The following is a 25,149-nucleotide window of genomic DNA, read 5'->3' on the forward strand; positions in this document are numbered from 1 at the left end:
TTTGTACACACTATTTAAGACACCAGCTTTTTACTGATCACGTCCTAAAGTTCACAATGGATACATATATGAGTTTGTGATTGGCTGATGGCTGTCACGTGATACAGGGCACAGGGAAATAAAAGTAACTTAAACTGTCAAAAAAAACAACTACTGCTTATTTGAAATTCAGAGTGTTATTCCTTTGTCATTTTATTATACATTTGTTGATCATGTAATTAGTCTATCATTAATGGTCCTTTAAATGATCACTGTTAAAACATCATGTCTACAGAATCTGGCACCTCTGCATGTCTTTGTAACCTTAGTATGTTTAGTGATCTCTATCAAAATGCTGTGTCTTCAGACTCTGACATTAAAGGGACATGGAACCCACATTTTTTCTTTCATGACTTAGAAAGAGCATGTGATTTTAAACAACTTTCCAAATTACTTCTATTATCTAATTGGCTTCATTCTCTGATAACCTTTGTTTAAAAGCATATCTAGATAGGATCAGTAGCTGCTGATTTGCTCACACATGTGCATTGCTATTACTTCAACAAAGAATATCTAAAGAGTGAAGCAAATTAGATAATAGAAGTAAATTGGAAAATTGTAATATCTGAATCATTAAAGAAAAATTCTGGATTTCATGTCCGTTTAAGTTGCTCAAGTTCCCTGTAACAAAAAACATGCAATAGCAAAGAAGGGGTTATATATATATATATATATATATATATATATATATATATATATATATATATATATATATATATATATAAACTAAAGTAAGTTTTACATTTGTGTGTTTTCATTAATTAAACCTGTGATGAGAGTGGGAAGTGACGTCACTGGATGGGGGTGAAGCTTAGGTCCGTTTGTCTATGTCGCAGTTACTAAGTGAAATCAATGCTACCAGATGTATATTTCCATGCTCTGCAATAAAATAGTGTTGTACCCTCTTTGCTGTGTCCTGCATCTCATGACAAAACTATTATTATTTTTGGGAGGACTTCCGGGCAGCGGCCATGTTCAGTCGCACATCTGCGTGCTGCTCCAGCTTTTCAGAAATACTTTCATGAGATCACCTTGTAAACGCATCAACCATACAAATACTAAGCAGATCTGAATTCTACTGCAAGCAGTGCATCTAACTAGCTTGATATTGACAGGATTGCTGTTAGCATCAGTGCCAGGAGCTACTTTGAGGCCTTAGCCCCTTCATACCCCCGGCAGGGTACACCTCTCCCTGTCGTTAAGCGACACTAAACAAGTGCTAAACTACAGCCAGGTTCTACCTATCAACCCTGGGGGTGAATATGCAACATCTTAAGGAAGCAATTGGCTTACTTCTAGAGGAGCATTTCTTCTGTGGATCGGTGTTTCAACGTCACAGAGATCCCTACTTATGATTTTGCCATTGCTGTAGAGGAAACTAATGGAGGACTTAAAGTTCAGCCAGAAGCCTGTGCAGCGACTCTCTTATGATGTTTAACACATTTATACTGTTGAACGTTATAAAGGTTAGCAGCATGATTGACAATACACCTATATATATATCCTCACTAAGTTCGATATTCCTGCTCTAGAAAAATAGAGGTCAGTCAAAACTCTTTCTATATACATTTTAATTGATATCTTATTACGATATTGTATCCCATGGGCTTATGTTTTTGTTATGTCTGTAACTCTCCCCCCTATGCATTATACTGCAAAGGCATGCTCACCTTCTCCACTGCCTTAAAGGGACAGTCAACCCAAATTTTCAAATATGTTATTTCTATAAAGTTGCTAACGATATTTAGTTTGCACTGTAGCCTAATTCATTACCCTAAATCGTTTCTGAGCATTACTACTTACTTGTTTGATCTTTGCAGTTTAAAATGCCCGCCTGCCCCCTCCCCTATTTCATCATCAAGATCCTAAGTTTGTTGAGTCCCCAGCTCTATCTCGGCTACTTCTCGAGAATCCACGCTCCTGGTACTTTAGCGCATGCGCATTGCGCTGCTAACACTAGGGGGGAGGAACTAAAAATACCTTCTCAAGTTCCGACACGTCTGATATTTCAGACGTACCAGTGTGCTGCCTGTCATCGTAGTCTTTGAACAGTCTCCGGCAGTGTGCAGTCATTGCGTGAGAACTCATTTATAGAGGTAGCTTACAGATAGGCTGCGTGTACTGTTTATACTGTATAGCTATACTAGTAAAGGACATTTGCTTACAATACGTAAGTGCTAAAAGGCCGGCCACTAACTTCATTATTGTGCAGGTGCACATACATATTGCTTATTTCTGTCCCTCAGTAATACCTGTGCCAAAATAAAAAAACGCTGGTTACAAATGTCAACGGATTTTGAAATAAGTATGTTATAAGTATGTTGCTATAAATTATTCTGGGCAGCACGATCAAGTCCGTCTCCTCCTGGGCAAGTACTGTTTTAAAATACCATCTTATTGCTGTCACAGAAATAAGCCGTTTGCCCAGGAGGAGACGGACTTGATCGTACTGCCCAGAATAATTTATAGCAACATACTTATAACGATTTTAGTGACTTTAAAATATTTAAACAATGTATTTTCATTTTGGACATTCTCAGAATGATTGTAATGTAACCATTTTATGTAAATACATACGGTATTAGAACATTTTTAAAGATATTAATCTACAATTTGCTGTTTACAAATCCAGTGTGTTTTTTTTTTTTTTGTCTGGAGCCGGCTAAGTCAGGTTTACAGGAGAAGGGGGTAATGTCACTATTTGATTTACAAATTTTTCATGCATATGCATTCTATTTCAAAATCCGTTGACATCTGTAACCAGCGTTTTTTTATTTTGGCACAGGTATTACTGAGGGACAGAAATAAGCAATATGTATGTGCACCTGCACAATAATGAAGTTAGTGGCCGGCCTTTTAGCACTTACGTATTGTAAGCAAATGTCCTTTACTAGTATAGCTATACAGTATAAACAGTACACGCAGCCTATCTGTAAGCTACCTCTATAAATGAGTTCTCACGCAATGACTGCACACTGCCGGAGACTGTTCAAAGACTACGATGACAGGCAGCACACTGGTACGTCTGAAATATCAGACGTGTCAGAACTTGAGAAGGTATTTTTAGTTCCTTCCCCCTAGTGTTAGCAGCGCAATGCGCATGCGCTAAAGTACCAGGAGCGTGGATTCTCGAGAAGTAGCCGAGATAGAGCTGGGGACTCAACAAACTTAGGATCTTGATGACGAAATAGGGGAGGGGGCAGGCGGGCATTTTAAACTGCAAAGATCAAACAAGTAAGTAGTAATGCTCAGAAACGATTTAGGGTAATGAATTAGGCTACAGTGCAAACTAAATATCGTTAGCAACGTTATAGAAATAACATATTTGAAAATTTGGGTTGACTGTCCCTTTAATATTGGGGGGATTAATATGGTATCTTTACATAGCAGACAATAAATCTTACTAGGTATATAGGTACCGGTTTTACCTTTGCAAAGTCTTTTCCTGTATCGCAAAGCTCCCTTACAAACTAATATATACACATGGCCCCTATTTAACAAGGACACAATAGGTTTCTTAGTCTACTCCTTTAAAATAAACTGACCTAGCTCCTGTAAATTTGGGAATGATTTCAACTTAGCCCTAGCAACAAGTAACTTACTTCCATCAAAGCTAGTCTTGCCTATTGCAAATGTATCAACTTCCTCATAACATAGATTTCTGGGTCCACAATAGATTCTAACACATTATTTCTCATTGTTATTCTTTTGAGCTTTGGAGTGACCAACATTTGTTTTTGTGCCTCTTGGTAGTTCAGGTTCACAGGGTCCCCAGATAAGAGTTTGTTATTAAAATATATTACTTGGTTGTAGTTGTAGTCCCAAAGATTAGCATCACAGAAAATAAACTATAAAATTCTAGGTCATCAATGTGAGATTCAAGAGTGGTCTCTCTATTTCATTTTACCTACCCTCACTTTCAGATATGTTTCCTTATTTTAGGTCCAAGAGTGGCCTCTAGTGTTGGATAGGGAAGGTTCCCTTTTGTATAGGCACTATATATCAACTTTGCTGTCTTTAACTGTGCATTATTTCGCTGGTGAGTTATGTGGAAGGTTTGACACATCGTTGTTAAACTAAGCTGGACTGCATATTTTTCCTTTGATATTATATGACAACTCACTGTATGACATTTTCCTTTGTATACTTATACTGTTTGTATGCTTATTCTGAGTACCTCAATAAAAAATTTAAATAAAAAAACCCCCCATTATTTTTAAATTTTACATCGAATGGCAAAAAATAAAGGTTTTGAGTTTACTATCACATAACATACATAAGCAGATACATGGCCTTATAATAGGAAAGTATCAGTAGACTAATTTAAAGAATAATGGTTAATAACACCCCTACCTCACACATCTGTAACTGGAACATCCTGCGCTCCTTCTGTAGCTCTTCAGCAATCTCTCCTCCTGCTACTTCATTGCGCACCATCCCATACTGCTTAGCCAGCTCCCGCTTCTCCTTCTCTATTTTAGTGCTATGAGAGGTAGAAAGATCTGTTAGCTATTGCCTCACTGAGATGGCAGATAAGATAGTGTACCAAAACAAAACACATTATGAGGCTGATGGGCATATCTGCAAATTGACTTCAAGTTGAAACTGTTTCACATTTGCTTTGATGGCTGCTAGTGTTTATACTGAGGGAAAACTAGTGGGACATCCACACACAAGATTCTTGTAATTGCACATTTTCTTGACTATAAATCATATAGTAATAAAGCAATACCCAGAATCCCCTCCTATGAGTAGCTCACAGGATAATTAGTAATAACAAAGGTATTGTGTATTCAATATTGAGTATTGTGAGTGCATCCAACTACAATCACAAGCCTTAATCTATAAACAGTATATTGTAATGCTGTAATTGCTATCCTAAAAATAATGACATAGAGCATAAGGGATCTGCTATTGATAAAGGCAGTGCCAAAGTGTTGTTGCTATCAATAGCAGTGGGTCAGTCATTGAATCGCTCACTGCAACAGAATTACTTTCTGTGAGACGCACTACAATATAACAGCTAATGTAACTATTAGCTGTTTGTTGCTATTATGTGCAATAGCCCACAATGCAACTGGTGAAATATTTGTAACAGTGACACCTAATAGAATATGTAAAACTCCTTTTAGGTAGACAAAATAAATGGAGCAATCAAAAATAATTGATTCTCTGCATTGCCTTAGCAACCCACCCCATAACCACCACACACCTGACCCTACCATTGCTCCGCCACCAGGGATTTTGTATTGGGAATGGAATGTAAGCCTTTTTTATTTGCAGGGAAGGAGATTGCAGTTAGAGTTAGGAGTGGGTAAAAGAATAAGCTCAGCAGTGGTTAAGGTTAACATCAGAGAGTGTTAATGCTCTATGTAATAAAGTATATATGTTTTGGCAACTGGGTCAGAGTCTCCCTGATGATTGGTCATCAGCCATCAAGAGCCGCTATTTTTTAGTGAGCTGCATTCAGCAAACTGTCAGTAAACAATAGTAATATATATGTAGGATAAGGCTACTAATATAGAGGTACTATGTACAAATGTTTCAACACAATATTTTTTTCATAGAGTCTCAATTTTAGACACCTGCTTATTAATTAAATATGTCAGATTAACTATACAATACTGCTTCAATTACAGTTGGAGCACATTCATTATAGCGCAATACAGCTAGAACCCGTATTAGAAGTTACCCGTGAAAAAAAATATGCAGCTAGATTACGAGCCTTGCGTTATGAGTAAAAAAGCAGCGTTAAGGCTCATAATGCTGCTTTTTTTACTACCGCTGGTATTACGAGTCTTGCAGATTTAGGGGCACCGCACACTTTTTTGGCCTTACCGCAAATAAACCTACGCAATTTGCATATAGTCTATTTTCAATGGGACTTCCATAGCGCCGGTATTACAAGCTTGTCCTGGGATGCCAAAAAGTGAGCGGTACAGCCTATACCGTCAAGATTCTTAACGCATTCTAAAGTAGTTATGAGTTTTACACTACAACGCTGTAGCATAAAACTCATAACTAAAGTGCAAAAAAGTACACTAACACCCATAAACTACCTATTAACCCCTAAACCAAGGCCCTCCCACATCGCAAACACTAAAATAAAATTATTAACCCCTAATCTGCCGCACTCCCGCATCGCAAACACTAGTTAAATATTATTAACCCCTAATCAGCCGCCCCTAACATCGACGCCACCTACCTATATTTTTTAACCCATAATCGCCGCCGGCACTATACTAAATTTATTAACCCCTAAATCTAAGTCTAACCCTAACACCCCCTAACTTAAATATAATTAAAATAAATCTAAATAAAACTTACTATTAATAACAATAATTCCTATTTAAAACTTACCTGTAAAATAAACCCTAAGCTAGCTACAATATAACTGTTACATTGTATCTATCTTAGGGTTTATTTTTATTTTACAGGTAAGTTTGTATTTATTTTAAGTAGAATAGTTACTAAATAGTTATTAAATATTTAATAACTACCTGGCTAAAATAAATACAAATTGACCTGTAAAATAAAACCTAACCTGCCTTACACTAACACCTAACCTAACCTAACCCTACAATTAAATAAATTTCCTAAATTAAATACAATTAACTAAATTCAATACAATTAGTTAAATTACAAAAAAAACCCACTAAATTACAGAAAATAAAAAACAACTTACAAGATCTTTAAACTAATTACACCTAATCTAATAGGCCTATCAAAATAAAAAACACCCACCCAAAATAAAAGGGCCTTTTGCGGGACATTGCCCCAAAGAAATCAGCTATTTTACCTGTAAAAAAAATACAAACAACCACCCTAACAGTGCATCTTATTCTTTATAATAATGACTATGAGATGCAGTTATATGAAAACTGGTGTATACTGTCCCTTTAAGTCGACAGCACAATTATGTTTTTATCTTTGTTATCAGTTAATGTATTCAACTTAAAGGGACAGTCAACCCAAAATTTCAAATAGGTAATTCCTATAAACTTTCAAACGATTATATAGCCTAATTTAGTAACATGAAGCGTTTCTAAGTTTTAGTACTTACTTTTTTTAATCTGACTGTTTAAAATGTCAGCCTGCCCCCTCCCATATTTCATCACCAGTATCTTCATGGTTGTGCAGCTCTAACAGGTAATTTTTGCCCATACACACTCCTGGGTTTTGCGCATGCGCAGTGCGCCGCTAATGCTGTAGGGGGAGGTTTCAAATAGGAACTCTAAATCCCTTCTCATTTTCCTGGACGAGTTATTGTTTGCAGCGTACCGTTTACGAGTGTGCATTCTGTGAACTGAATTCCGGCTGCAGTTTCATTCCTATCCAATTTCCTCTTTGCTATATAGTAAGTAATTTTCATAATGCTACCTTTATTTATTATGCAAACGAAACAGTACAATGAAGGAAATATGCCCAGACCTTCTCCGCAACACTTCACACAAGACCCTACCTGCAACTTAGTGTTTATTTCTGGTATTTAATATAAATGCATTTATTAATGCAGAAAAATCTCTCATCATTGTGGATCAAGTGTAATCTGCTCCCAAAAGCAACACCATAAAATCTATATTAAGTGTTTCAATTAAATCACAAAACAAATACCAGAAATAAACACTAAGTTGCAGGCCCAGAGGCAGAAGTTTTTTACACTTTCTGCGATGAGATTTTTTTTTAAACATTTTTCTGCAGGTTATTTTAAAATAAAATTCAATTTTAGATTAGGCAGTAACACTAAAGCACCAATTCAGTTGCAATGTGTTGATTAACTGGAGAATAAAGCAATTGTAAAAGTTTTATAATATATTGCAGCAGTTGAAAATCGGATTGCAAATTAGCCGCAGACAAAAAAAATAATAATTGCAAAATGTCTCTTGAATACATGTGTTTCCTTTTCTTTTGATCTAACATAGAAATGTAGTAATAAAAAAGGTGCATTGCTCATAAGAATGTCACTCAGAAAACACACCTTTGCCGACTGGGAAAAGTTAGGGGGCTGAGAGCCAGTGAACACTGCAGAGCCAGTCAATACTGCATATTTGACTTTTCACTTTAAACAGCACTTTGCTGTGGATGCGCTGTGTTAAGGAAAAACTTACACAGTGCTGCCAGAGCAAAGCTCTTTTTGAAGAGAACAGCCTGATGTGGAGCAGTGCTGCAAAGTTAAAGCAGTAACAGTTCCTGCATGTGCCCTGTTCTTTCTGCAGACATACTGCATTTTCTGCGATGACATCTAAGATCACTGCATGTTCTGCCTTGGGGGTTGCAGGTAGGGTCTTGTGTGAAGTTTTGCAGAGAAGGTCTGGGCATATAATAACTGCTGTGAGTGAATTACATAAAGAGGGCTTGATCCGTTTCACAGGAGGTGACTAGTATGGATGTGATTTTGGCTTGGTGTGTGGATGACCGCTACAGCTGATATGCATACACATAGTGGAGGGTGGGAGTGGATAGTCTGCAGTCCCTCAGTGTATCGGCCAGCACACAACCTTTCAGCAGTTTACTCTTGTGATTGCCACGCTGGGTTTGTATACACTGCTGTGTTATCCGCATACTGCATTTGAGTCACTATTTGGCCAGTTTTCCTTGATTGTACTGTTTTGTTTGCATTATAAATAAAGGTAGCATTATCAAAATTATAAAGTAATTTTCATAATGCTACCTTTTATTATTTATTTTAATGCAAACAAAGGAAAACCGGCCAAATAGTGACTCAAATGCAGTATGCGGATAACACATACTGTGATTTAATTGAAACACTTAATATAGATTTTATGGTGTTGCTTTTGGGAGCAGATTACACTTGATCCACAATGATGAGAGATTTTTCTGCATTAATACTATTTTATAATAATAATAAGATTTTTCTGCATTAATATACAAACCCCACGCTGGGTTTGTATACACTGCTGTGTTATCCGCATACTGCATTTGAGTCACTATTTGGCCGGTTTTCCTTCATTGTACTGTTTCGTTTGTATTATAAATAAAGGTAGCATTATGAAAATTACTTACTATATAGCAAAGAGGAAATTGGATAGGAATGAAACTGCAGCCGGAATTCAGTTCACAGAATGCACACTCGTAAACGGTACGCTGCAAACAATAACTCGTCCAGGAAAATGAGAAGGGATTTAGAGTTCCTATTTGAAACCTCCCCCTACAGCATTAGCGGAGCACTGCGCATGCGCAAAACCCAGGAGTGTGTACGGGCGAAAATCACCTGTTAGAGCTGCACAACCATGAAGATACTGGTGACGAAATATGGGAGGGGGCAGGCGGACATTTTAAACAGCCAGACTAAACAAAAGTAAGTACTAAAACTTAGAAACGCGTCATGCTACTAAATTAGGCTATAGTTCAAATTAATAATCGTTTGAAAGTTTATAGGAATTACCTATTTGAAATTTTGGGTTGACTGTCCCTTTAAGATGCTTAGACAATGCCAGATTTGTATTAATATACTGAAGCACTTGCATAAGACTTGCCAAAGTGATCTGTCAGGACACAGGAAAAAGCTATGGAAATTATATCTGTCCCAAAAAACATAAATTATGCTTACCTGATAATTTTCTTTTCTTCAGATGGAAAGAGTCCACAGCTGCATTCAATACTTTTGTGAAAAAAGAACCTGGCCACCATGAGGCGGCAAAGACACCCCAGACTAAGGCTTAAATACTCCTCCCACTCCCCTCATCTCCCAGTCATTCTGCCGAGGAACAAGGATCAGTAGAATAAATATCAGCGGGAAAAAGCTGCCAGAAGAACAAAAAATCACAGCCGCCCCCCATAAAAGCACAAGCGGGGAGCTGTGGACACTTTCCATTTCAAGAAAAGAAAATAATCAGGTAAGCATAATTGATGTTTTTCTTCATAAATAGAAAAAATCCACAGCTGCATTCATTACTTTTGGGAAAACAATACCTAAGCTTTAGAGGACACTGAATGCTAAAACAGGAGGGTACAAAAAGGCGTCCAATTCTGAGGGCACCAAGCCTGAAACCACAAACCCATAAAAAATCCTGCTTCGTCCGAAGCCAGAAATAATGGAAAAGAAAAACACAGCCCCAAGGACACTGACCTACAGATAGCCCATAAGCCGTACTAGAGTCCGCAAAATGGACGCAGCTGAGCCAACACTCCTCCAGAGGATACCATTGCCCAATGGATGAACCTCAACCACACACCCCTCCCTAGAAAGGGAGGCAACGGAGACTCCAAAAAGGAAGTGGACAAGGAGGATCAAACAAGGATTCCCGGAAGACCCTAAACAGGGCACAATAAATCCAAAGTAAGTGGAAAATCCCAAAAAGCAGACTCCAAATAGCACCCACAACGCCACTCCAAAGGAGAACCTATAAAGACAAGCAGGACTATGCGTTCCAACATGGAACTGCAAAAGCACAGACAGAACAGAACAATCCCAGAAAGTGAAACACTCTCTTAACAGGACCAACCACCTGTTCCACCCAACTGCACACAGGATAGGGCAAACATCTTTCAGAGAGAGAAAACCTCATCTCTAGAAAAGGCTCAAGGGAAGGGCACAGACAAAGGACAGTGCACACGCTCATAAGGCCAAAGCCGTAAGTAGAGCCGAACTAAAAACATCCAGGAACCCCTGATGAACATGAAAAAGGAACTCCCCAAAAGGAAAGCATATACCATCAAGAACAAAGCAGGCCGTAAGGAGCCTAAGCACACAAAGCTCCTAGCCCAGCTGCTAGTAAGACAACTAGCAAGACCATAAGAAATAGTCAACGTTTTCTGGGGAATAAGAGCTTCCGGACCAGACATAGAAATATAAAAACCTTTAAAAGGAAAGCCTGAGCTCCAAAATTGTTTAGACAAACAATACCCCAGGAAACACCATACCCCATCTGAAGGAAAAATCAGACTACACCGGGACGAAGACTAACCCTGAGAACGGGTCAATGACTCGCACAAAAAATCCCAACCCAAAGGGAAGAGAACACCCCATACAGAAGTCCAACTCCAAGGAGCAATAGGGTACGCCAGACCTGAAAAGATTCTAAGCCCAACAGGCGCACAAAACCCACACTTCCATAACTGAGGGAAAACTTTGGGAAAAAAGTCATCCGAATAGTGAGTAAATAAGACTAGGCCTCATAATCCCCTCAGAATATAAACCCAGAGGGTAACATCCAGGGAAGAAACTGCATAGCATCCCAACCCCGGAAACAACCCTTATACATAGCTAGGATAAGAAAATTAGCCCATTATTCCAATAGGGAACTTCTAACTCCCAGAATAGGAGACCGCAAGGCCCTCCCATATGGCGGCCTCAACTGCTAAGGAGAAAAAATACCAAGACCAGAGAACTCGACCCTAAGGACAAAGTCCCCAAAAAAGGAATAAGTCCAACAGCCATAGAAAGGCAAGACTGCCCAAAACGGTGGAAAAGAGTCTCAAAACCTCCACCCTCAAGCCACACGGGGAAGGAAAAAACACTCAAATCCCAAAGAATCGGAATCTACGGAGTGTGATGGACTGAAACTCCACTGAGTCAAAGACTACCATCTCGAAGGCCAATGAGGACCAAACCAGTCCCCCATGCCCCACAGACCCACAGGTCTTTTCAGAATGCTTAGTTGAAACTTGTAAAAACAAAATAATAAACAAACACAAACAATAATGCAAGCACTCAGCACCAAAACTGGACCAGCCAGGCAGACAGGCACCACGTGACTGAAATAGGCCTCAAGGCATAAGGAGCTGAACATCAGCCCTTACTTTCAAGGTTGAATTAGTCACCCCCAGGGAAGGAGAATAAACAACAAACAGAGGACTAAACGCATCCCAGAACAAGTTCCGTAGAAGTAACCAGTGCGATCCTAAAATTGCGAGTATCGATCCTAGAAGGAAAATTCCCAAAGGAATATAAAACCAAACATGAGCTTGTTAAATCAAATAAAAGTCATCCTAACTGGATTAAATAGAAAAGAAAAGGTAACCCGTAGGTTAACGCCCAATGAAAAACAGGCACACCCGCAGGACCAGCCCAACGGAACCCTGCCCGTCCAAGCTCAGATAGGAAAGGATACTCAAATCAGACTATAAAAAGATTACTTAATCCCCTTATAATTAATACTGAGAGCTATTCAGAGAAGAAGACCCAGAACCCATATATCCATTAAGGATTGGATCCTCCAACAACGCCAGAATGTGCCATAGCAGAACACGAAGGCGTGCCAGTCTGTAGCGAAAAGCACAGCACACCTCCACCGGAGCCTCAGGACCAGCCGATTCCCCGGATAACTGAATGGGCCACCCCATGCCTAGAGGACCCGGGTTGACGGAACACAAAGATAATCTTAAGCAGACATCTGGAAGCTGCAGATGTGCCAACGCCATAAAAATTTGAATACAGAACAAACCACACTCCAGGGAAGGATAAGAATAATCTGGGTCACCTGCACGTGTAGCAACAGTAAGTGGTAGGCAACTCGCCACTCGAGGGACAGAACCCCCAGAGGCGGATTGCTCAGCGACCCCTAGATTCCCCGGTCCCGAGGAATTGGGCCCACTAGAACGGTCTACGGAATATAACTGACTGTCAAGTGTCTTTTGGGCCGGTTCGTATTCGTCACAAGAAGTAGAATCTGAATCAGAGACCACTTGAATCTAAACATCAGAGTCCTCCAAAACTGGAATGAATACAAAAATTGTTTGGACTAAAGTTGACAAATAAATCTAAACGGCACCTTACACCCCCAATGGCTGTGGTACTCACCACCTCCTAGCACCAGACACCAGCAAGCCAGAATCTTTCCATCGCCACACGGTCAGGAATGCGGACCGTAAAGGCTGCTTCACTTCCAAGGCCGTTATGTTCCACAAGGCCTCAAGCCAAGTAACACTACACATAAGCAGGTCGAATCACATAAGAAACATGATTAAAAAAAACCCTGTTCAATAACCCCCCTTAGGAGATATTAACCCTTGATTCCAAGATACAAAAGTAGCCTCACTGAGACCCTGATTAAAGTTAGTCCCGCAAGGTGTTAGCCTCTCGGGAAAAACATATGTAATACATTACATTTATGCAAAAGTAAAATGAAAAGATCTTACCGGAATCTATGCCGTGGAACAGGAACACGGCCCTTCAAATGTGACATATAGTAGCGTTGCCTCTGCCAATGACTTGAGAGAAGAAAGCAGGCAGAGAAACTCGTAAACGCTGATTGCTGTTGGAGTTGTTAATATGAGTCGGGATGGTTTCGCAGAAAGCCTCTCCCTGCATCTCTGCTCTCACTGAGAGGCTGATAGAACTACTTAAAACTCCATTCCCATGCCGAAGAGTACTGCCCTCCATAAGAGACTATCGAAAAAAAATCTGACACTTCTCTGCCAACCTCCTGGGACAAAAGGCAAAGAATGACTGGGGGATGAGGGGAGTTGGAGGAGTATTTAAGCCTTTGGTTGGGAAAAAGCTCAGTGAAACCCAGGACATCTGGTCACCCTACCTCACTGAGAGCTGCTTCTCATAGCAAGTACCATTAGAAATATAACAAAACAGAGAGGAGGAGATTATCATGTTAACACCTAACACTGAGAAAAACCCTCCAGCCTTTTAATGATAAAGGACATTAGACACTAATAGATAGTAACATAAAATGATAAATTGTATATATAAAAAAAACTCTACAATATACTTTCATTATTTATTTTGTCCCCTTTTCCTGTAATTCCATTCAGAAATTGTGAGCATGTCAGATCCTGTTAGAAATGGAAGTGAAGGACACTGTTCTATTCCACACAGCCATTGGCTGCACACTCTAGTTACCTATTTATAACTGTCCTTAATTGGCTACAGCAGAGAAGGTAACCTAAGTAACAACATAGCAGCTCCCATTGTTTTATACACACTACAACTTTACACTTATCTTGTCAATGTTTAAACAGCTAATGAAACTTTAAAAAAATACATCTACATGTTATTCTCAGACATCTTTTCTTTGAATGCATCATTCTATCTAGCATTAATTTAGGGCCAGATTAGGAGTGGAGCGTTATTGTTTGCGCATGAGCGATATCGGGTTTTTGCGTTAGTGTGTGCTAAATTTAAATTGCACTCGTATTAGTTGTTGAAAGTAAACGAGATCGCTTGAGTGCAATTGAAGTAAAAGCTAGTCGGTTTAGTTCGTCCTCTGGTTAACTGTTTTGCAAAACAAAAAAAAGTGTCACAAAACACATAAAAAATACATTACACAATACAGTTACACATAATAACACTATCTAATAAAAAATTATTAGAAAAAAATATTGCACAACAAAGCTATAAGGACTCAAAGATATCAGGTCTCAGGTGTTAGAAAAAAAAGGCAGGCAATACATAAATATAGATATCTAAATATTTATATGTATGTATATATATGTGTATATATGTATTTATGTATTTCTATGTGTATATATGTGTATTTACAGACATATATACACATATAAACATATAAATACATGCTGTTAAGTATATGAAAACATGTAAAAAACATATTTATGCCATATTCATTTGTGTATTTACAGTAAATATTTCACATTCCAATGTTCTGCACACATCAGAATATGTTATATGTATTTATAAATAGATATTCATATATATATATATTTGTGCAAAATACCATCAGATATATGTAGCAATATGCATTTATGAATAAATAGAACATATTCTGGCATGTGAAGAACATTAAAATGTGAAATATTCATATTTTTATGACAGGTTAGCACATTTGAAAATTCTGCGCGAGTAGGGTGTTTTTTTCCCACTTTTTTTCTCTATTGACTTCTATGGGGGAATAGGTTATCACGTGCGCAATATTCTAAGTTCGGCTTTTTGCGCGCATCGGGTTAGCACTCAAAATAACACACAATAACAATTTTAAATGTTAAATATCATAACCAAAATATTATGTTATGCACAAAATAACAGGCATATCCACAATTTCATAAACTATGCTTGTTATGAAAGAAAGCAAAATTGTGTAGCAGGCAATGGTTAATTGACTCACAATTTATTCTCATAGTCTTTGCAGGCTTTTTCAAAAGGTTTCTTCAAATCCTACAACAAAGGCATATTGATTAATGAGCAATACCTGACATTTGACTGACCATACAAAAATCAATTATGTTGTAAATGTATCAAGTTTTGGAACAGAAAAAAACCCATAACAATCACATTCCTGTACATGCTGTACAACATATTGATTTCCTAATTAGTCCTGAAGATAAAGCAAGCTTATTACCACTGCTGATTCTATCATATCAGTTATCTACAAATACAGTAGAAAACTTTGCAGGACCTCATTGATTTCAGTAAAGAATCTGTGTGATTTTAAATTTAGGTCACCATATGCACATTCTTATTCCTCTATGATAAATCAGACTCTTGTTTGTAGAGCAGTAAATTGTAATGATTTATCTAACACGTTTTTTATATCGAATATCTTTCTTGCTGTAAACTTGTAAATTAAATGAAAATATTGTGATAAGTCTTTAGTTAAAGTCAAAGAAGAACCCTTCATTTTACAGCACTTTTTGACATGCTACTACAATTTAGTACATTGACACCACAAGGCCCAAGACAATATATTAGACTTCAAAATTAATTAATCTATAAAAGTATATACTGGCACATAGACAACAAAAGAGGAGAACTAACATAGTAACGTAGCCCCACAAAGAAGGAAGCGACAACTAAACACTGGAACCCCCTCCAGTTATTCATAGCCGATAACAGGAAACTCAGGTTCAGGTCATGTATGGACTATCAAGATTAGAGGTAATAGATTAAGAGATGGCATTTATGGATTAATGGATAGTGCACATTGAATGTATCCTTTGTCCTTAACGTCTACCCTTAAATTTGTAATCTTGGTTAAAATAAAGTTTGAATTTTAACTTATGTTTACACTAAATTACAGAATCAGTGCTACATAAACTCCTAACTAATATATATATATATTATTTTTTTGAACTAATTAAGTCATGGAACACTTTTTGAGCTTCAACTCTAAGATCAAAGTGACAGAACCTTAAAACATTTCCCAAATAATACTTAACTGATTACTAGAAACACATCCAAAACTAATACATTAGGGCTTGACAAATTTATAAGAAATGTTAGAGTTTTGGTAGCCAGGGAAGGAATTTATATATAGGTATGTACACCACAAAGTTAGGAGCCAAGAGTCACCCCAGAATCAAACGGTTCTTCCCTAGGTATCTCCCAAGCCTTCAAAATGGCAGCTTGTGTCTTCAAAATACAAAATACATAGGAAACATAATCTGAATTCCAATGGTTAAACATGAAACATCATTAATGATTTAAAAATTACAAGTAACAATTTAGAAAAAATATTTTCAATAATGGTGGTAGGTGACAGAAAATTATGACTATAGGAGAAAGGTAAATAGGAGGAAGTAAAAAAAAATACTAGTTACAATTGTTTTAGTCTTGCTTTTTGCTATATAAAATATATGCAGAGCAACTAGCATGTCATTATTTACTAGTTTTGCAGATTTTGAAGACTATATAGATAGCAATGTGGGGTAAAATGAAAAAAATTGTAAAGCTGTTTTCTAAAGGAAACTAAAAATTAAAATTCCTGATAAAGGGGATGATTACAGCCCTTTAGACATTTTTAATCTAATACATTTTCTACAAAATGTCTAGGGGGATTTTTGTAAATACGTTATTTTATATGCTTGTAATTGACCCCCAAAATGTCTAATTAATAAATTAATTAAAATAACATTTCTATATTTAATATTAATTTAGCCTACTTTTGCTTTATACAAAACATTGTTTTATTGTTCCATTCCCAGTGAGCAGCTAGAGTGCCTCCATTAACAAACAGCGCCATTTTACAGATTGATTACTTACATCTGTCCCAAGCTGGCCTCCGTGAAGGAGAACAGGACAATGGATTCCACCAGGCTTTTCAATTAGTGTATCCATGAGCTATTCTTTATTAGCACAACCTTGTAAACTATTTCTTTAGTATAATGTGACACTTAAGTTCTGATATTTGCACCTCCATAAGTAGATATAGGCAGATCAACAAGTTTTTGGTTTACTTCTACATGTAATGGACATATTACAGTTCTGTAATTTTACTTTTAGTGGGTGCAGCCTAAACAGGTAATTACTCACCCCTTTAACTTCCTTTAAATCCCCTTTAACCAATGCATTCAGAAAGTAATTTATGTTGTGATTGAAACTCTGCAGCTGCAAGAGAAAAAAATTAAATCAAAATCAGCTTCCAGAAAAGTTATAAAATGTAGATGAAAACTTCAAAGGAAACTGTCTCCCTAAATAGAGATAAAAGAAATTTGGAATTAAGCTGTACAATAATATCAGTTGTTCACAGGCCATCAAAAAACACACAACCCAGGACTTCAGTATGACCTAACACTGTGTAAAGAAAGGGTTGAGGAACTCTCACAAAACAATTAATGTGGGATTTGATTGCCCACAGAAAAGATAAACATATAGCAACCACACATCCAAGTATATGCATTTAAAACCAACTATCATTACTTGACTGCGTATGCGTTAATAATTTTGATGTCTGAATCATCAGATTTTGATTCATAATCTCCATTAAGAGAGAGTTGTATCTCATTTAAAAAAAACATTCTGATGAATTTACACAAGTTACCTTAAAGGGACACTGCACCCAAAAATTTTCTTTCGTGATTCAGATTGAGCATGAAATTTTAAGCAACTTTCTAATTTACTCCTATTATCAAATTTTCTTCATTCTCTTGGTATCTTTATTTGAAATGCAAGAATGTAAGTTTAGATGCCGGCGCATTTTTCGTGAACAACCTGGGTTGTCCTTGCTGATTGGTGGATAAATTCATCCACCAATAAAAAAGTGCTGTCCAGAGTACTGAAACCAAAAAAAACTTAGATGCCTTCTTTTTCAAATAATGATAGCAAGAGAACGAAGAAAAATTGATTATAGGAGTAAATTAGAATTTTGCTTAAAATTGCATGCTCTTTATGAATTACAAAAGAAAAAATTTGGGTTCAGTGTCCCTTTAACAAGTCCAGGTTTCTAAAAACAGATTTTGAAAAAAAGAAGGGAGCTACATTTGAAAAAAATTGGACCAATAGACTAACTGAGTAGGTGAGAAATAGTTCATATGGCTAGTGTAAGAATTACAATTACTGTTCAATAATTTGGTCGTTTCTGATGCAAAGGACAATCAGTAGCAGTTCCATTTCTCAAAGGTATCTACAGAGATTTGCAAATCAGACCGTCTTTCTAGTATGCCAAGGAATATATGGTCAAAGCTTCAGCAAATGACAAGTTTCATTTTCCTTTATCAGATTTTGAACATATCCAATATACATGAATATTTAGATAAATGGAAAAAGGGAAATAAATTAAATGAATGTGGGTGGGCTTCTTGTCCCACTCACCATGTCCAATCCCTCTGCTTATAACAAATATCCATACCACATTCTTCATGGGTGTCAGCAGCTCTTTGGACAGCTCAGCAAAAGCATAAAATGCGTCACTTAATGCTTCTTCTCCATTGTCTCTGAAGTTTGAAGATAACTTTTCCAATGTTGCAATGTAATTTTCTAGATGAGTAATATGTTCTGAAAAAGAGTGAAAATGCATTGTATGGGATTAAATTGCAGTAATATGTAGCAGAAATGCTGAAATGTTCTTAGCTGAGTTGAGTTTCGCCTTTCTGTGCCATTTTCCTTAAATTGCAAAGTACTGACTACTCTCAAAGGAATAAGATAGAGTATGGGTGGTTGAAAAAAACTATTTCATTCACAGAAAAGAAAAATCTCCAGTGCCGCTGGAGAAAGAGTCTAACAAGCCCATTTATCAAGCTCCGTACGGAGCTTGAAGGGCCGTGTTTCTGGCGAGTCTTCAGACTCGCCAGAAACACAAGTTATGAAGCAGCGGTCTAAAGACCGCTTCTCCATAACCCTGTCCGCCTGCTCTGAGCAGGCGGACAGGAATCGCCGGAAATCAACCCGATCGAATACAATCGGGTTGATTGACAGCTCCCTGCTGGCGGCCGATTGGCCGCGAGTCAGCAGGGGGCGGCGTTGCACCAGCAGCTCTTGTGAACTGCTGGTGCAATGTTAAATGCGGAGAGCGTATTGCTCTCCACATTTAGCGAGGTCTTGCGGACCTGATCCGCAGTGTCGGATCAGGTCCGCAAGCCCTTTGATAAATGGGCCTGTAAACCTCTACACTTCAAAAACAAAAATGGAGTAAAACAATAAACCAAGGAGAATAAAATAATTCAGCAAAACTAAATATATATTAAAATGATTAATTTGTAATTTTACTGTATCCCAAAGTGTGTATTATTTAAAAATACAAGTTGAATAATTGAACATTTAAAAAACCATTAAGTCTACATAAACTATACTTTTTATCCCTTTCTAGTCATAAACAATACAATTCTACTATTATTATTTATTTCATTATTTTAAAAGTGATTGTATTTTTAAAATTATAACAGAAAGCTTAAAGCAAATAATGATATTAGCAATAGGTATAGGGAGCAGGGATAGGCACAGACAGGCTGTGGTGGACATTTTCCAAAGTACAGACCTTAGTGAAGGATACCAAGGAACATTTGAAATTCAAAATATTATTTTATAGCGCTTGGTGTAATTATACTGATGCAGATACCGCTAATCTTATAACCAGCCCTCCTCTGGCTGTACCCATCTGACAGTGTCACTACTGTGTCATTATATAATGCTGGGTGTTATTATACCGATGCAGATACCACTGATTCTATAACCATCCCTCTTCTGGCTATACCCATGTGCCAGTGTCACTACTGCGTCATTATATAGTGCTTGGTGTTATTATACTGATGCAGATAGCACTGATTCTATAACCAGCCCTCCTCTGGCTATACCCATGTGCCAGTGTCACTACTGTGTCATTATATAATGCTGGGTGTTATTATATTGATGCAGATACCACTGATCCTATAACCAGCCCTCCTCTGGCTATACCCATGTGCCAGTGTCACTACTGTGTCATTATATAGTGCTGGGTGTTATTATACTGATGCAGATACCACTGATCTTATAACCAGCCCTCCTCTGGCTGTACCCATCTGACAGTGTCACTACTGTGTCATTATATAATGCTGGGTGTTATTATACTGATGCAGATACCGCTAATCTTATAACCAGCCCTCCTCTGGCTGTACCCATCTGACAGTGTCACTACTGTGTCATTATATAATGCTGGGTGTTATTATACCGATGCAGATACCACTGATTCTATAACCATCCCTCTTCTGGCTATACCCATGTGCCAGTGTCACTACTGTGTCATTATATAGTGCTGGGTGTTATTATATTGATGCAGATACCACTGATCCTATAACCAGCCCTCCTCTGGCTATACCGATGTGCCAGTGTCACTACTGTGTCATTATATAGTGCTGGGTGTTATTATACTGATGCAGATACCACTGATCCTATAACCAGCCCTCCTCTGGCTATACCCATGTGCCAGTCTCACTACTGTGTCATTATATAGTGCTGGGTGTTATTATACTGATGCAGATACCACTGATCCTATAACCATCCCTCCTCTGGCTATACCCATGTGCCAGTGTCACAACTGTGTCATTATATAGTGCTGGGTGTTATTATACTGATGCAGATACCACTGATCCTATAACCAGCCCTCCTCTGGCTATACCCATCTGACAGTGTCACTACTGTGTCATTATATAGCGCTTGGTGTTATTATACTGATACAGATTACACTGATCCTATAACCAGCCCTCCTCTGGTTATACCCATGTGCCAGGGTCACTATTGTGTCATTATATAGTGCTGGGTGTTATTATACTGATGCAGATACCACTGATCCTATAACCAGCCCTCCTCTGGCTATACGCATGTGCCAGTGTCACTACTGTGTCATTATATAGTGCTGGGTGTTATTATACTGATGCAGATACCACTGATCCTATAACCAGCCCTACTCTGGCTATACCCATGTGCCAGTATCACTACTGTGTCATTATATAGTGCTTGGTGTTATTATACTGATGCAGATACCACTGATCCTATAACTAGCCCTCCTCTGGCTATACCCATGAGCCAGTGTCACTACTGTGTCATTATATAGTGCTGGGTGTTATTATACTGATGCAGATACCGCTGATCTTATAACCAGCCCTCATCTGGCTATACCCATGAGCCAGAGTCACTACTGTGGCATTATATAGTGCTGGGTGTTATTATACTGATGCAGATACCGCTAATCTTATAACCAGCCCTCCTCTGGCTGTACCCATCTGACAGTGTCACTACTGTGTCATTATATAATGCTGGGTGTTATTATACCGATGCAGATACCACTGATTCTATAACCAGCCCTCTTCTGGCTATACCCATGTGCCAGTGTCACTACTGTGTCATTATATAGTGCTGGGTGTTATTATACTGATGCAGATACCACTGATCCTATAACCAGCCCTCCTCTGGCTATACCCATGTGCCAGTGTCACTACTGTGTCATTATATAGTGCTGGGTGTTATTATACTGATGCAGATACCACTGATCCTATAACCAGCCCTCCTCTGGCTATACCCATGTGCCAGTGTCACTACTGTGTCATTATATAGTGCTGGGTGTTATTATACTGATGCAGATACCACTGATCCTATAACCATCCCTCCTCTGGCTATACCCATGTGCCAGTGTCACAACTGTGTCATTATATAGTGCTGGGTGTTATTATACTGATGCAGATACCACTGATCCTATAACCAGCCCTCCTCTGGCTATACCCATCTGACAGTGTCACTACTGTGTCATTATATAGCACTGGGTGTTATTATACTGATACAGATTACACTGATCCTATAACCAGCCCTCCTCTGGTTATACCCATGTGCCAAGGTCACTATTGTGTCATTATATAGTGCTGGGTGTTATTATACTGATGCAGATACCACTGATCCTATAACCAGCCCTCCTCTGGCTATACGCATGTGCCAGTGTCACTACTGTGTCATTATATAGTGCTGGGTGTTATTATACTGATGCAGATACCACTGATCCTATAACCAGCCCTACTCTGGCTATACCCATGTGCCAGTATCACTACTGTGTCATTATATAGTGCTTGGTGTTATTATACTGATGCAGATACCACTGATCCTATAACTAGCCCTCCTCTGGCTATACCCATGAGCCAGTGTCACTACTGTGTCATTATATAGTGATGGGTGTTATTATACTGATGCAGATACCACTGATTCTATAACCAGCCCTCTTCTGGCTATACCCATGTGCCAGTGTCATTACTGTGTCTTTGTATAGCGCTTGGTGTTATTATACTGATGCATATACCACTGATCCTATAACCAGCCTTCCTCTGGCTGTACCCATGTGCCAGTGTCCCTACTGTGTCATTATATAGTGCTGGGTGTTATTATACTGATGCAGATACCACTGATCCTATAACCAGCCTTCCTCTGGCTGTACCCATGTGCCAGTGTCACTACTGTGTCATTATATAGTGCTGGGTGTTATTATACTGATGCAGATACCACTAATTCTATAACCAGCCCTCCTCTGGCTATACCCATGTGCCAGTGTCACTACTGTGTCATTATATAGTGCTGGGTGTTATTATACTGATGCAGATACCACTGATCCTATAACCAGCCCTCCTCTGGCTATACGCATGTGCCAGTGTCACTACTGTGTCATAATATAGTGCTGGGTGTTATTATACTGATGCAGATACCACTGATCCTATAACCAGCCCTCCTCTGGCTATACCCATGAGCCAGTGTCACTACTGTGTCATTATATAGTGCTGGGTGTTATTATACTGATGCAGATACCACTGATCCTATAACCAGCCTTCCTCTGGCTGTAACCATGTGCCAGTGTCACTACTGTGTCATTACTGTGTCATTATATAGTGCTGGGTGTTATTATACTGATACAGATACCACTGATCCTATAACCAGCCCTCCTCTGGCTATACGCATGTGCCAGTGTTACTACTGTGTCATAATATAGTGCTGGGTGTTATTATACTGATGCAGATACCACTGATCCTATAACCAGCCCTCCTCTGGCTATACCCATGAGCTAGTGTCACTACTGTGTCATTATATAGTGCTGGGTTTTATTATACTGATGCAGATACCACTGATTCTATAACCAGCCCTCCTCTGGCTATACCCATGTGCCAGTGTCACTACTGTGTCATTATATAGTGCTGGGTGTTATTATACTGATGCAGATACCACTGATCCTATAACCAGCCCTCCTCTGGCTATACCCATGAGCCAGTGTCACTACTGTGTCATTATATAGTGCTGGGTGTTATTATACTGATGCATATACCACGGATTCTATAACAAGCCCTTGTCTGGCTATACGCATGTCCCAGTGTCACTACTGTGTCATTATATAGTGCTGGGTGTTATTATACTGATGCAGATACCACTGACCCTATAACCAGTCCTTGTCTGGCTATACCCATGTGCCAGTGTCACTACTGTGTCATTATATAGTGCTGGGTGTTATTATACTGATGCAGATACCACTGATCCTATAACCAGCCCTCCTCTGGTTATACCCATGTGCCAAGGTCACTATTGTGTCATTATATAGTGCTGGGTGTTATTATACTGATGCAGATACCACTGATCCTATAACCAGCCCTCCTCTGGCTATACGCATGTGCCAGTGTCACTACTGTGTCATTATATAGTGCTGGGTGTTATTATACTGATGCAGATACCACTGATCCTATAACCAGCCCTACTCTGGCTATACCCATGAGCTAGTGTCACTACTGTGTCATTATATAGTGCTGGGTTTTATTATACTGATGCAGATACCACTGATTCTATAACAAGCCCTTGTCTGGCTATACGCATGTCCCAGTGTCACTACTGTGTCATTATATAGTGCTGGGTGTTATTATACTGATGCAGATACCACTGACCCTATAACCAGTCCTTGTCTGGCTATACCCATGTGCCAGTGTCACTACTGTGTCATTATATAGTGCTGGGTGTTATTATACTGATGCAGATACCACTGATCCTATAACCAGCCTTCCTCTGGCTATACCCATCTGACAGTGTCACTACTGTTTCATTATTTAGTGCCGGGTGTTATTATACTGATGCAGATTACACTGATCCTATAACCAGCCCTCCTCTGGTTATACCCATGTGCCAGTGTCACTATTGTGTCATTATATAGTGCTTGGTGTTATTATACTGATGCAGATACCACTGATCCTATAACCAACCCTCCTCTGGATATACGCATGTGCCAGTGTCACTACTGTGTCATTATATAGTGCCTGGTGTTATTATACTGATGCAGATACCACTGATCCTATAACCAGTCCTCCTCTGGCTATACCCATGTGCCAGTATCACTACTGTGTCATTATATAGTGCTTGGTGTTATTATACTGATGCAGATACCACTGATCCTATAACCAGCCCTCCTCTGGCTATACGCATGGGCCAGTGTCACTGCTGTGTCATAATATAGTGCTGTGTTACTATACTGATGCAGATCCCACTGATCTTATAACCAGCCCTCCTCTGGCTATACCCATGAGCCAGTGTCACTACTGTGTCATTATATAGTGCTGGGTGTTATTATACTGATGCAGATACCACTGATTCTATAACCAGCCCTCTTCTGGCTATACCCATGTGCCAGTGTCATTACTGTGTCTTTGTATAGCGCTTGGTGTTATTATACTGTTGCATATACCACTGATCCTATAACCAGCCTTCCTCTGGCTGTAACCATGTGCCAGTGTCACTACTGTGTCATTACTGTGTCATTATATAGTGCTGGGTGTTATTATACTGATGCAGATACCACTGATCCTATAACCAGCCCTCCTCTGGCTATACGCATGTGCCAGTGTCACTACTGTGTCATAATATAGTGCTGGGTGTTATTATACTGATGCAGATACCACTGATCCTATAACCAGCCCTCCTCTGGCTATACCCATGAGCCAGTGTCACTACTGTGTCATTATATAGTGCTGGGTGTTATTATACTG

At 38.7% G+C, this 25,149-nt stretch overlaps 1 protein-coding gene across 1 annotated transcript in view; it reads right to left on the minus strand.

Moving 5' to 3' along the window:
- LOC128642528 (arf-GAP with SH3 domain, ANK repeat and PH domain-containing protein 2) overlaps nucleotides 1-25,149 on the minus strand; it is a 431,344-nt gene that overhangs the window by 236,836 nt on the left and 169,359 nt on the right. Inside the window, exons 3-6 of the mRNA XM_053695331.1 lie at nucleotides 18,534-18,679; nucleotides 17,219-17,293; nucleotides 15,075-15,124; nucleotides 4,393-4,522 (exon numbers count right to left, since the gene is read on the minus strand). Coding sequence (XP_053551306.1) covers nucleotides 4,393-4,522; nucleotides 15,075-15,124; nucleotides 17,219-17,293; nucleotides 18,534-18,679 — 401 coding nt within the window. The remainder of the gene's footprint in view (nucleotides 1-4,392; nucleotides 4,523-15,074; nucleotides 15,125-17,218; nucleotides 17,294-18,533; nucleotides 18,680-25,149) is intronic.

Source organism: Bombina bombina, chromosome 1 (genome assembly GCF_027579735.1).
Source record: "Bombina bombina isolate aBomBom1 chromosome 1, aBomBom1.pri, whole genome shotgun sequence".
Classification (NCBI taxonomy): domain Eukaryota; kingdom Metazoa; phylum Chordata; class Amphibia; order Anura; family Bombinatoridae; genus Bombina; species Bombina bombina.